Source organism: Myxocyprinus asiaticus, chromosome 23, assembly GCF_019703515.2.
Source record: "Myxocyprinus asiaticus isolate MX2 ecotype Aquarium Trade chromosome 23, UBuf_Myxa_2, whole genome shotgun sequence".
In the NCBI taxonomy this organism is placed as follows: Eukaryota; Metazoa; Chordata; class Actinopteri; order Cypriniformes; family Catostomidae; genus Myxocyprinus; species Myxocyprinus asiaticus.
Genome location: NC_059366.1, coordinates 4056347 through 4070730, shown reverse-complemented (window position 1 = coordinate 4070730; position 14384 = coordinate 4056347). Strand labels below are relative to the sequence as shown.

Sequence of the window (14384 nt, the reverse complement as noted above, 5' to 3'; positions counted from 1 at the left end):
GACCTAAGACTTTAAGGGTTAATAACTCAAATGAGTACAAAATTGAGGCTATGGGAAATATCAATAATCCCTTGTAATTGAATCATTTAATTATGTTTCCTTGGTCAATCACCTTGGTACACCCCATACATGCACAACTGAAGTACAGGTTTATATGCATTTCAATGGAGAATTAAGTTTATTCAGTGACTGATCTAGAATCAGCTTTGATTTTTATTTGAGCAGTGTTATTGTATAAATCTAAACTGGAGTAAATTCAACAACAAAACTAAATGGAAACAAAAATATTTCAATAGCAAATCAAGGTCTGCTTGCATCTAGTTACTTTTTAAGTTCTATATTCTATATACAAAGTTCTATAAATTCTATATGACCACCATGTGAACTCCATTCAATTTCTAAGGGAATGAGTTTACTCAAGAAATTAAGTAGAGCCAACTTATTAGGGTTTTTTCAGTGTTACAACGTTTTGGTGTAACTCTTGAACTTCAGGATATTCTAAACAAAACTGTGCTTCGGGACCCAACTTGGCACCAACAGTATTCATCTTAAAGTAGTAAACAAATTTAAAAAAAAAAAAAAAAAAACACTTAATATTACCATGACATGAGCTACACAGGTCCATCAATAGGCAAAATGATTAACATGACATAGGAAAATTAACATTTGTTGATACATACAGTAACAGCAGAAAAAGTTATTAACCACCTAGCACATGGCACAAACAAAAACTGGGCCAAATATTTTATTAGGATTAGCCTCATTACCAAGTGACAGAAGAACATGCACCATGATACCAAAGAATATGACCTGACACACAACCTTTGACCTCGACAAAAGATGTGGAAAGAGTTTTCTCCTTCCTGTTAAAAAGTTGTCAAGACTATTTATATAGCTATCCTAACTAAACACAATTATATGGTTAGTTCCATTTTATTAGCTGCATGTAACTTTACGCTGCAATCCAATCAGAACAGACCTGCAACCCACTTTTGGGTCACTGGACTAAGAGACAACTGTTGAACACGACTTTAATTTGTATTTCTGCCCACACACACACACACACACACACACACACACACACACACACACACACACACACACTAGATGGAGACAAAGCTTGTACATTAGGGTCCACTCACACACATACAGGATGTGTATATGCTCAAGCAGACAAGCATCATAACCATCGCAACAGATCGAGGTAATTATGGTTTTAATTTCAGACTTCAAACTGCCATGATTGCAACACATACAGAGACAATCTGAAATAAATGTGCAATATTGTTTATACAAATAAGTAATATAAGTTAATCAAACTTCAATCCTGTAAGCATCTTAGGGAGGGGGGAAAAATAAACCACTCTAAACCATTTAGATCATGTGGATGGAGCAGGGGTGGTGCATTTCCGTTAAATATAATATAATCTCCTATATTTATCTGCGAGTGAGCTGCTTCTTAAAGGCCTTCAGGGACTTTGCCATCATGGGAGCCACTCCTGTGAACATACAGAACAAACACTCGATATGACAAACAAACCACAGTAAGAGTCCACTCTAATATATAAACAGGTTTAAAAGGTTGTACTTGTAGGTGGGGGAATATAGAATAATTCATGAAATATGCTGCATTAACATTGGTTTTGGTCCACACAAAAACTAAAAAAAAGCTGTAAAAAGATACAATTAAATAAAACAAAAGCAAAAAAAAACATTGGCTATAAAAACCATCTATAAATAAAACCAATACAATACATCCAACTCACTTTTAATCTTTCGTGGATCTTGGGTTTGGCCGGAATTGTTGTTGGAGGGTTTTGGAGGTTCACTGTAGCTGGATTTGGCCCGACTCTCATGAGCTTTCACACTACTGTGGGGTTTAGAGTGTATTTTATGTTAAAATACGATTATATGACAGATTTGCACTCCGAGGACAAGCTATTCTACAGTAGGTCTGGGTGATATTAACTATATTCTTCAGCCTTTCAATATCTTGATAATTATGCATTTATGTATAATTTGATATGTATAATTATATATTCTGAAGTGATATGATAGGTGTGGGTGGGTCCTATTTTACTGTATATCTACACTTTCACATTGTCACCTACTGGTTGGGGCTTGTCAAAGGTGGAGATTTATAGTAAAAAAGGATTTTAATATAGTTCTGTTTCTCACTCACACCTATCATATCACTTCTGAAGATTAAGGATTACTTTCATGCTGGCTTTGTCCTTTTTGGACCTTCTGAGTTCTGGCCACCATTCACTTGCATTGTATGGACCTACAGAACTGAAATATTCCTCTAAAAAAAAAAAAATCTGTGTTCCGCTGAAGAAAGTCATACATATCTGGGACGGCATGAGGTTGAGTAAATGTTTTTTTTGGGTGAACTATCCCTTTAAGGTGAATATTGGGTTGAGGTTTTAATGAGTAAAACATACCATCCTAACCTAAAACTTTAACCTAAAAAATTGTCAAACGCAAAGGAGGAAAACTAAACAGAAATCCTTACCCTAAACCAGCACCTAAACCTAACTGATAGTGTAGAACGACAAAAAATTCAAAATGAAAAGCACATTTACTGGAGGCAACCCTGTCATTTCATTTCACTTTCGTTTCACTTATGTGTTTGGGTGGGCTCGAACCGCAGACTTCCGAATTCAAAGTCCAACAGTCTATCAGGCGAGCTACCACTCAAGCTAATCATGGGAATATAAGTATGGGGTCTGTTATACGTTAAAATGGGTGGTTTGTCAAATGATGCATTATAATAAGTGTTTCGATTTCATACCTTAGCAGTGCAAGAGGGAAAAATAAGGGTTTATAAAGTCATGATCAGCCGTGATTTGAGTGAAAGTGAGTAAACACATAGTTGTAGCACCTCTAGTGTTCATTTCGGGAAACTGCAATGAAACTGACCGTGACACGTAAAAGTCCGTTTGCAAAAATGTAGTTATAGTAATGTTCATTCTATGACACCAGATTGGGTTTGGAGCAACATGAGGGTGAGTAAATGACAATTGTTTGTTTGTGATTTAATGCCATGCCAGGTTCCATAGCTATTTTCGTGGTGAGTTAAAATATAACATTAAAAAAAAAAAACATAAAAATATAATATAATACCAGTTAAAATATAAAAGGTAAAAGTGATTAGAAACCTATATATGGTTTATAAAATCTTGGATAAAAACTCAGTGATTCTAGACTTTGCTATAAATCTTCTCAAGTGCCAGCTGAATAAAAATAATAATAAAAAAATCCTCAATGAATCAATAATATGCATTTCAGAGACAGTGGACTCTGGCATGAACCACAATGGTGGATCTTCACCTGATAAAACCCTGGGTGTTGACAGAATGATCATTTTTGGGTGAAATATCCCTTTAAAAGCATCCCAGGATTCACCTCATGACGTTTGTTGAGAGAATGCAGAGCTGTGATTTATAAAAGGGCGGCTACTATGAAGAAGCGCAGATATATGATAGTTTAGATATAACAGTTTTTGTCACTACACTTCCAAACTTCCATTTGTCATTTCCTAATTTTGATGACTTTATTATGATAAAATGTGACAAATAATATTAATAAAGAATGAGGAGGTGTCCAAATTTGTAGTGTAATTGTTCTCCACCAGGGGTTGATTGTGGCCCATCCAGGTGTGAACTGACCTGGGCTTGTCTGTGGGGTGAGGCAGGGTGACGGGACTGGCCGTGCCGTGAATCTCCTGTTGGATCCTCACATTTCTAGGTGGCTTAGCAGCCGAGTGAATGAATGCCATTTTCACCTGCCGACCTGCCAGGAGAAAAGAGAAGTGCATGTTATTGACTACAGTCAATGACAGGGGTTCACACATTAGGCTCGTTTGAGATGCCAAACACCTCGCCTTGAAAGTGGAGCGGAGTCTGGGGAGGAGTGAATTTGTGAAATAAGTGCAGTAAAGTCAGACCGTTCGCGCTTCTCGTAGTGGATCAGCCACCTGCAATACATGTGCCTTGTTGGTAATGAAGTGGATGCAATTTCAATTCTGCTGCTTTTATTTGAAAATGAATATGATGAACGATGTAGCCTACCTGTTATTATACTCCGTGACTTTCCCATCCAATTTTAGTCTAAGACAGACAAGGATTTTAAATATTTTAGAAATATGAAACCAATCACATATCCCATACAGAGATCACACTGTCAGAGTATTGGGAATATTCACACATAATTTATACACATAAAAACATGATAGAGATAAAAATATCTAACATTTTAGAAGAGAACAAAACATCACGGTGGTTTAAGCCAATGAGAATTGAGCCGTGTCATCAGCAAGTCGTTTCCCATCGTTCTTGCAGTTTGCGCAGCTGGTAGAAAGCAACGGAGTCATATGGCTCTAAAAACTGTGGCCACCTCACTGTCAAAACAATTTTTTTTTTTTTTTTTTCATACGTCGCCATGACATCACAGCAAGTCGGACAACATTTCTAACCGGCATGCACCTGCCAGTGATCACTGCTGATCGGTTCTGCACAGAACCTGCTCATCGAAAACGAACCTATTATCATACAGTGACAAATGTTATAGCTGTTATAATGGATCTCATACAGTACATTTGGAATGGAATGCAATTGTACTTACGAAATACTGCATTTACTGAATACTTCAGAGTTCTCATCAAAAAATCCTCCATGTGCAGCAATGACAGCTTTGCAGTTCTTTGACATTCTAGCTGTCAGTTTGTCCAGATACTCAGGTGACATTTCACCCCACACTTCCTGTAGCACTTGCCATAGATGTGACTGTCTTGTCGGGCACTTCTCACACACCTTACAGTCTAACTGATCCCAAAAGCTCAATGGGTTTAAGATCCATAACACTCTTTTCCAATTATCTGTTGTCCAATGTCTGTGTTTCTTTGCCCACTCTAACCTTTTCTTTTTGATTTTCTGTTTCAAAAGTGGCTTTTTCTTTGCAATTCTTCACATAAGGCCTGCACCCCTGAGTCTTCTCTTTACTGTTGAACATGAAACTGGTGTTGAGTGGGTAGAATTCAATGAAGCTGTCAGCTGAGGACATGTGAGGCGTCTATTTCTCAAACTAGAGACTCTGATGTACTTAACCTCTTGTTTAGTTGTACATCTGGCCTTTCACATCTCTTTCTGTCCTTGTTAGAGACAGTTGTCCTTTGTCTTTGGAGACTGTTGTGTACACCTTTGTATGAAATCTTCAGTTTTTTGGCAATTTCAAGCATTGTATAGCCTTCATTCCTCAAAACAATGACTGACTGATGAGTTTCTAGAGAAAGCTGTTTCTTTTTTGCCATTTTTGACCTAATATTGACCTTAAGACATGCCAGTCTGTTGCATACTGTGGCAACTCAAAAACAAAATTAAGCTTCATTTAACGAACCAAATAGCTTTCAGCTGTGTTTGATATAATGGCAAGTGATTTTCTAGTACCAAATTAGCAATTTAGCATGATTACTCAAGGATAAGGTGTTGGAGTGATGGCTGCTGGAAATGGGGTCTGTCTTGATTAGATCAAAAATGACTTTTCAAATAGTGATTGTGCTGATTACATCAGTAATGTCCTGACTATATTTTGTGATCAGCTGAATGCCAGTTTGGTGAATTAAAGTACCAATTTCATTCCAAAACAGCAAAATCTGTACATTATTCCAAACTTTTGGCCACCAGTGTAAATACTAATTACATAAAATATTTTAATATTTGTGTAAAATTAACTTATTTTTAAAACTACATTTTACAATTGTAGGATCACTTTCACCACAAACAATTTTGCCTACGATAAAGTTAAATTTAATGTATTGTTGACCAAGTGAACAAGTGTCAGTGAAGAGCTTGCTTGAGATGAAACATGCGACAAGTGACGTTTGAAGAAAACTTGAATTGTTAAAAAAAAAAAAATCTGAGCAGAGTATTTTTATTGGGTGTCATTTCCAATCAATCTGAAATTGTCAAATTAGGCAAAAAAAAAGTGTGAAATTATTATTTGTTTTTAGGATGTAAAACGTTTGCTATGAAATTAGTCTTAAGACAAAGGAGTTGGCCATTTTATTAAAAAAAAAAAAAAATGTAATTTCCACCACTGACTTCTATTAAACACAATATGGAATTTGAGAACTGCAGGAAATTACACTGTGGTGGGAATTACTTTACCAATACTCCCAGGAAAAGAAGACAGTCAAATATTCTGTGATGCATTGGATGGTGTTGGACAGTGTTAGCAGATAAAATAAAACGAGTGAGTGACTTTTTTTTAGGCTTTACTTTCTGGAAGTCCACAATGATAAAAATGGCCACAATTTAATAAACACCCAGCTACATTGTTGTCACATGGACTCTTTGCGTTGCATGTTTCGGCAGGTATTAAGCGAGGGGCGTCCGGTCATTATCTAATAACTTGATCTAATAGCTAATTTGCATTTTCTATCTAATTTTGTATAAAAACGTAAACTCTTGCCAGTGCAACTGAATAGTGAGTCAAGAAAGAGATGTTAAAAATCATGTTTCATGTTCACTTCTAGGTCTTACACTGGAAACAAACGGTCAAGTTGAGCACAGTCGCATTAAGGCACACAGTATTTCTGCCTAACATCTCCTTTTGTGTTTCATGAGGACACACCCACAAAGACATGAGGGTGTGTAAATTACAACAACTTTCATTTCCTGATGTACTATTATTTTAAGTTTAGTGAACATAAGTGAAATATGGTCAGGACAAAATGCTAAGATCAGTTAAGACTATGATCTTATTGGTGCTACAAGGTCATGTAGAAAATGGGGAAGAAAGCCAAATGAGGCTAAACAGCCTCATTTAGGGGAATGTAGATACAAAAAGTCTGAAGGCACAAGAGTTAAACAGTATCCATCCACACTCAAAGTTTTGCAGTTAATACTAGTCACAGTTGTGCTTTAAGATCTATTCATAGTCTAAGACAGATGGTCAGAACCACATTACCAAAGCTCAACTCACCACCAAACAACTGTTCCAACTGCTGGAGAAACACTTAAAGCTAGAGTAAGCAATTTATACCAGAAGCATTTTTTGTTATACTGGTTGAAAGTCTCTTTGCATCCTGACGTACCTCATGATGGCACCGCGGATGGCTGCCTCGGTGTGGAGCGCTCCTATTTTGTTTTGTTATTTTTGTTTGTTTGTCCTGTATTTAGTAATCTTTTTCCAATCAGTTTTACCAGAGACGAACTGCTGAACATTCGACAGCTTATAACAGACAGTCTTTTCCCGGTTTTTGAATATTCAGACATTTTGCTAGACATTTTAGTTGGAGGCGCAGCTTTGTTTTTCAGGAGACGCCGGCGAGGAAGACGAGCCGGTGCACTGGTCAAACTCCGTCGGCGGGGCTTTCGAACAATGCTGCAGAGCATTCACCTTGCGAATCTCCACTCTCTTCCTAACAAAATGGATGAACTACATCTCACCTGCACAAACAAGGACTTTTCAACCTCTGCTGCCTTGTGCTTCACAGAAACCTGGCTGAGTGAAGCCATTCCGGACGGTGCGCTACATCTGCCGGGCTTCCAGCTGTTCAGAGTACCGCGGAGTTAACGGGGAAAACGAGAGGCGGTGGAACATGCTTTTATATCAATGAAAGTTGGTGTACAGATTTAACAACGTTAAAGAGGATGTGCTGTCCTAATTTGGAAGCGCTCTTTATTAACTGAAAGCCTTTACTCGCCGCGGGAGTTTTCCTCATTTATTCTAGTGAGTGTGTATAACGTGCCAAACACGTGTTTGAACACAGCCCTGCAACAGCTGGCTGATCAAATCACATACACAGAACAACAATAACCGGACCGGTTATTATTATTCTTGGGGATTTTAACAAAGCAAATCACACATGTGAACTGCCCAAATACAAACAGCACATTACATGTCCCCTTCAGAGACAGGAACATACTGTATCATTGCTACACAACAATAAAGGATGCATATCGCTCTGTCCCTAGAGCAGCTTTGGGACGCTCTGATCACTGTCTGGTTCATCATCTTCCAACCCACAGGCAGAAATTAAACTCAACCAAGCCAGTAGTAAGGACTGTAAAGAGATGGACCAATGAAGCAGAGTGGGAATTACAAGCCTGCTTCGATTGCACGGATTGGAGTGTTAGAGGCTGCAGCCACAGACCTGGACGAGCTCACAGATACTGTTACATCATATATCAGTTTCTGTGAGGATGTGCGCATTCCTACTAGGACTTAAAGTTCAACAACAACAACAAACAGTGGTTTACAGCAGAGCTCAGGCAGCTTCGTCAGGCCAAAGAGGATGCTTACAGGGGTGGGGATAAAGTCTTGTACAATCAGGCCAGGAACACACTGAACAAGGAAATCAGAGTGGCTAAAAGAAGATACTCTGAGAAGCTGAAAAACAAGTTCAGCTAATGACCCTGAATCAGTGTGGAGTGGCATGAAACAACTAAAATTACAGGACTCCTTCCCCCAACCCTGTGGTGGACCAACAACTGGCTGACGACCTGAATGTGTTCTTCTGCAGATTTGAAAGGCCCAATCTCACACCCCACACCGACCTTCACGTCACACAAACACCAACACCTCCTGCAACCCCCCTCCTGCTACTCAACCTGCACTTAAGATCTGTGAAGATGATGTGAGCCGCGTCTTTCGGAAACAAAAAGATGAGGAAAGCTCCAGGCCCTGATGGCGTCTCACCAGCGTATCTTCGATCCTGTGCTAACCAGCTGGCCCCCCCATCTTCACACAGATCTTCAATAGATCACTGGAGCAGTGTGAAGTCCCATGCTGCTTCAAATGCTCAATCATTATTCCTATCCCAAAGTAACCAAAAATCACAGGACTTAATGACTACAGACCTGTCGCCCTGAAGTCTGTGGTCATGAAATCATTTGAGAGACTGGTGTTGGCCCATCTGAAGGACATCACTTGACCCTTTCTAGATCCCCTTCAATTTGCTTATCGAGCAACCGGGTCTGTGGATGATGCAGTCAACATGGGATTGCATCATATCCTGCAACATCTGGACAGACCAGGGACAGGTTCCCTTTTGTGGACTTCAGTTCGGCTTTCAACACCATCATCCCAGCTATACTCCAGAATAACTTAAACCAACTCTGTTCCCATGTCTATCTTTAAGTGGATTACCAGCTTTCTGATGGACAGGCAGCAGCTTGTGAGACAGGGGAAACTCACTTCCAGCACCTGTACAATCAGCACTGGTGCCCCCCAGGGATGTGTGCTCTCCCCACTACTCTTCCCCCTCTACACCAATGACTGCATCACCAAGGACCCCTCTGTCAAGCTCCTGAAGTTTGCAGACACCACCACTGTCATTGGCCTCATCCAAGATGACGATGAATCAGCATACAGAAGGGAGGTTGAATAGCTGGCTGTCTGGTGCAGTCAAAACAACCTTGAGCTGAACACGCTCAAAACAGTGGAGACGATTGTGGACTTTAGGAGGAACACCCCAACACTGACCCCCCTCACCATTCTAAACAGCACTGTGGCAGTGGAGTCATTCAGGTTCCTGGGCACTACCATCTCACAGGACCTGAAGTGGGAGGCACACACTGACTCAAACGAGGCCCAGCAGAGGTTGTACTTCCTTTGCTAGCTGAGGAAGTTCAACTTGCCACAGGCGCTGCTGATACAGTTCTACTCAGCGGTCATTGAGTCTGTCCTCTGTACTTCAATATCTGTCTGGTTTGATTCAGCTACGAAATCAGACATCAGAAGACTACAAAGGACAATTAGGACTGCTGAGAGGATAATTGGTAGCCCCCTGCACCCCCTTCAAGAACTATACACTTCCAGAGTGAGGAAAAAGGCTGGGGGAAAAAAATAAATAAATAAATCTCACTCTGGACCCCACTCACCCTGCCCATTACCCTTTTGAACGGTTGCCTTCTGGCCGACACTTCAGCGCTCCGAGTGCCAGAACAGTCAGGAACAGGAACAGTTTTTTCCCTCAGGCTATCCATCTCATGAACAGTTAAATTGCCCCATTGAGCAATAACTATGTGCAATACACAGTTTAGTCTTTTTTTTATATTTATCCAACAAATCAAACCTCTTCTGCCATTTCACTCCTCTGGAAAAAAACAAAATAACATTTGCACTGTACATAACAGATTTGTATTTGCACTGTACATAACATAACAGATTTGTATTAGATATATGTAGTATGTATGTGTGTGTATGTACGTGTGTATAACTATCTTTTATTTTTTTATTATGATCTATGTCTTGCTGCTGTTTTTGTATTGTTGTACACTGGAAGCTTCTGTCACCAAGACAAATTCCTTGTATGTGTAAGCATACTTGGCAATAAAGCTGATTCTGACAGCAATCAATAAATCATGCTCTGATTTAAAAAAAAAATAATAAAAAAAAATAATCCATTATCTGTGGCAGTCACAGGCCTGTAAAAGGCCCATCCAATAATTTCATTCGGCCTGAATGCAATGACTGAATGGCCTACCAGCCTGTCTAACTACGTACCTGCCTACCTCCTCGCACTCTCCCCATGCACTCAATGGCGTGAGTTGGGGGCAGAACTATCTGACTGTTTGAACAACTGCAGGCAAGGGGCGTATTCAGAAAGCTGTTTTAAAAACAGTTTATTTTTGCAATTCTGTTTGGTGGCACTAGTGTCGCAGAAATTACATACTCCAGCTTTAAAGACTACAGTTACAAATGATCTCCCAGTCGTGACTGAATATCTCTGGCTCTGAATTAGACAGTATCAGTTGACAAGATACAAAGTTCATCTTACGATATAAAGTGACAGGTCATGACATACTTTTATTTTTATAATTTTACTAACTTCCCTGAGGTCCACATATCATGTGTAGTACATTTTTTTTGGCATCAAAACAGTAAAAACATTTAGGAATATATAATAATTTTCCACCCTGTCTCTGTCCTCTGTCTGAAATGCTCAGTTTCAAGCTCTCTGGCCCTTTAAGACTTCAGTGTAAAGCCCACTGTTATGACTGGCTCACATAGTGCAGCCCCTGCAATACAGCCATATTTGAAATGCAATCCTGAAGAAAATGATCAAACTCCACAAGACCACAACATTTATAAACTAAATTTCAGGATTAGCATATAAAACGCACATCTAACATATTTCATCTGAATATATTAAACTGTTCATGCAGCATCATAAACAGTCATGACATGAAATATTCATGAATTAAACTTACTTGCGTTTTTGCGGACCAATAGTGTTTTAACTGACGCATCTTTCAATAACAGTTCCTTTGCAACGCTTGAATCATATTGCGACTGGTTCACAAGCAATCCAAAATGTTCCGAATACGCAAACGTAACACAATCCACGGTGATGCTGAGTGTTTCAAAAGGTCAAAGCAGAGATGCTCGTCTTCACATCTTCTATGTTTGTTTACACACAGCACGGCATGTGTTTCTCCCAGTCATTGGCAGCAGCAGAATGCGACGTGTTTTTAAAAGTTGTGCTTTTACCGCTCTTAAAACACATTGCCGAAAATGCATCAAAATGATCAAAGACGTCCATATAGGTGCATGTTTACAAAAGACTAACCATTATAAATAGCACAGATTGGTGCAAAACAGTCCAAGATGCCTTCAAAACAGCAAGACACAGCACAGCTGAATGAAATAGAAAGGAGGTCTCCATTTTAGAGTTATAACTTGACATTGCGTCTTTTAAAAGTGGTGCGAGATGCACAAGCAGTTCGTCTAGAGAATGTTTATGTAGAAAAATATTTAAATATAGGGACATGAAGATGTCCTGTGTAAGTCCCCTTTGGTGTAGATGAATCTCCCATTACCGGCCCTTTCTCCTCTTCATCTGTGTGACTGAGCACCAGTGGGTGGGGCCAAGGGTGCAGTGATGAAAAACAGGCATTGATGTCTTGCTGAAGTGGCAGTCTCATGCAGATTTATTTGGTCCTTGTGATGTCACAAGTTCCACAAATTTCAAACAAGCAGTTTCAACAGCCTGGTTTTAATAAATGCTCTTTTTCTTTTAAGGAGGAAATTATCAGTTTTGAAACTTACAGTATGTTTTTATAGCACAATGACCTCTTATGTCAAAAGATCAAGGAAAATTTGATTCCTCATGTCATGACTTTAAAGTTGGAACCCACATCAGAAGTACCACAAACTAGGGCTGGGTAGTATCAGCCATGCAATGGTAGAAAAACAGATTTTGCTGTACCATTTATATAGTGGAAAACATATATACACATGGATATCAGCCACCAGGACTGCTTTATTTACTCATAAGTGCAAAGTTATTTTACATAAAGCGAAATACAGAGCTGGACGTGTCCCATACAAGTCGTGAGGAAGAACTTATTATTGAGGGGCGCTGTTGTGCACGAGGCAAAATGTGGGTGTTCACGTCATGTTGGAATTGCCACGATTACGAGATTCTGACTTGTAAAAACTTCATAGAAATCGTAATTATAACTTGTAAACTTGGAATTCGATGAAAGCTCTGATTTGACTGTCGTGACGTCATGTAAAAAGAACCAAAATGGCAGCCACCTCAACAGTTAAAGTATTTATGTCTGATATGACATTTTATCATAGCCAGTGTTACCTGGAGTGTTTCTTTCTACATTAACATTTTGCTAGAACATATAGGGTTCAATTAATGAACTGAATGTAGTGATTAAACATTTTGTTGTAAACAATAACAAAGCCACACAAGGAAATGTTTTGGCTTTATAAGTGTTGCCATAGAAACAAATAATTTCCGAGGATGTGAACAGCCCTGAGTTGAATCTCCAAGTTGTCATGACGTAATTCCGACGTGATGTGAACATAACATTAGTTGTTTATGGTTGCAGGGCAACATTGCAAATTATATAGAATTTAACTGGTGGCAGCTAGTTTAAGACTCCAATCACACTTTTACAAGGTAAAGTTACTCCATGAATCGCATCCTAAATCACTCTGACAACTGTTTATGCTAAGGCAGAACTCCTGTCATTTCGGCGAGCTCCACGTGACAAGGAATCAGAGATAGTTGCCACGTGTTGGTATTTGTGTCACCTTTTCACAATTTTTAAACCACAAGTGTCATACCTCCGAAATAAGAGCAAAATCTCAGCAAAACAGTCAATTAGTGTGACACCCTCTGCAAAAATAGGGTTGTTTGGAGTCTTCTAGTGTGACGCCAGTTTTAGTTGGCTCGGAACATTAAAACTGAGAAAAGCAGAAAGTATTTTAATTGCACAATTTAAGAAAACAATTACCTTTGGGTTTGCCAGAGTGAGCAGAGACTATGCTCTTTGTGAGTTGTTGGAGTTTTCTCTTTCTCTCCTCAGACATGCGCAGGTGCATCTCTCTCCAGGATTCATACTCCTGTAGCTGAGCGTTCCGGAAGTCCCTCTGACAGTGCCTCTCCCACAGGTGGTCTGTCACACCAACATACACCTGTGTCACAAACAGAAACAGACAGTAGCTATGTTTCCATTCAAGTTGTAAACTTAATTTAGGTGAAAAATTACCACTTAATTAAGATAACAAAATAGTCACTTCTGGGGAATTAGGCGCAAAATAGAAATAAAAATGGAAGTTGAAAACACTGAGGCTCTTTTATTAAATGTAGTAAATTGCTTGTGGTTTACACTTGAGCGCAGACAAAATGCTCTGACAAACTTCATGCTTGCTAGTGTTCAACGGCAGATGTCTCATGTCTGGGAGGGAAAACGTCAGACAGTTCTGGAAGGTAACAGTAGACGATTATTTTGATGACATGGTTTGTGTCCAGCATTTCAGAATAACCAGAGCAAAATTTTAGATGCTATGCCATGGCATTGATGATATTCTTGAAGCAAAGTATGTATTCACATGGTTTGTTCAGGCAAAGTCACTAACTTTGATGCGCATCGAAGGTTTTTATTTTTTTATCTGAATCAATTTTGATTTTGTAGTCTGAACAGGACAAAAACAAATAAAATCAGATTTTTACAAGACTGATCCAGACAACATTCGTAGGTTGTTTGAGATAAAAATAAGATTTTCATTAATGTGTCTCAGTCTGAATGGTTAGATTGGATTTCATGCATTTTCTTCATTTGTTGTGCCCGATGGGATGTTACGTCAGGTTTTGTGACAAGACATACTGCGTTTCAAGCTGCATAAATGCAGTGCACTTTGAAGGGAAAACGATAATGATGGCCAAGTTAAGATCATTACAGAAATAACTTCCAAAAAGGACATTCAAAAATGAAAATTTTTACACCTTTCAGCCATCTGAAAATGTCACAGTGAAAGTTGAGTCTTTGAGGGGAAAAGGGCATAGGGATGATCACATTTTTTTTTTTTTCTTTTCTCCCTAATTTGGAATGCCCAATTCCCAATGTGCTTTTAAG

The 14384-nt window shown here is 39.1% G+C and overlaps 1 protein-coding gene across 1 annotated transcript in view; it reads right to left on the bottom strand.

The window, feature by feature from the left end:
• Positions 1 to 225: 225 nt before the first annotated feature.
• Positions 226 to 14384, bottom strand: part of eloal (elongin A, like) — a 31658-nt gene continuing 17499 nt past the window's right edge. The window contains exons 8-11 of the mRNA XM_051650898.1: positions 13263 to 13443; positions 3672 to 3795; positions 1767 to 1870; positions 226 to 1499 (exon numbers count right to left, since the gene is read on the bottom strand). Coding sequence (XP_051506858.1) covers positions 1438 to 1499; positions 1767 to 1870; positions 3672 to 3795; positions 13263 to 13443 — 471 coding nt within the window. The 3' untranslated portion in view covers positions 226 to 1437. The remainder of the gene's footprint in view (positions 1500 to 1766; positions 1871 to 3671; positions 3796 to 13262; positions 13444 to 14384) is intronic.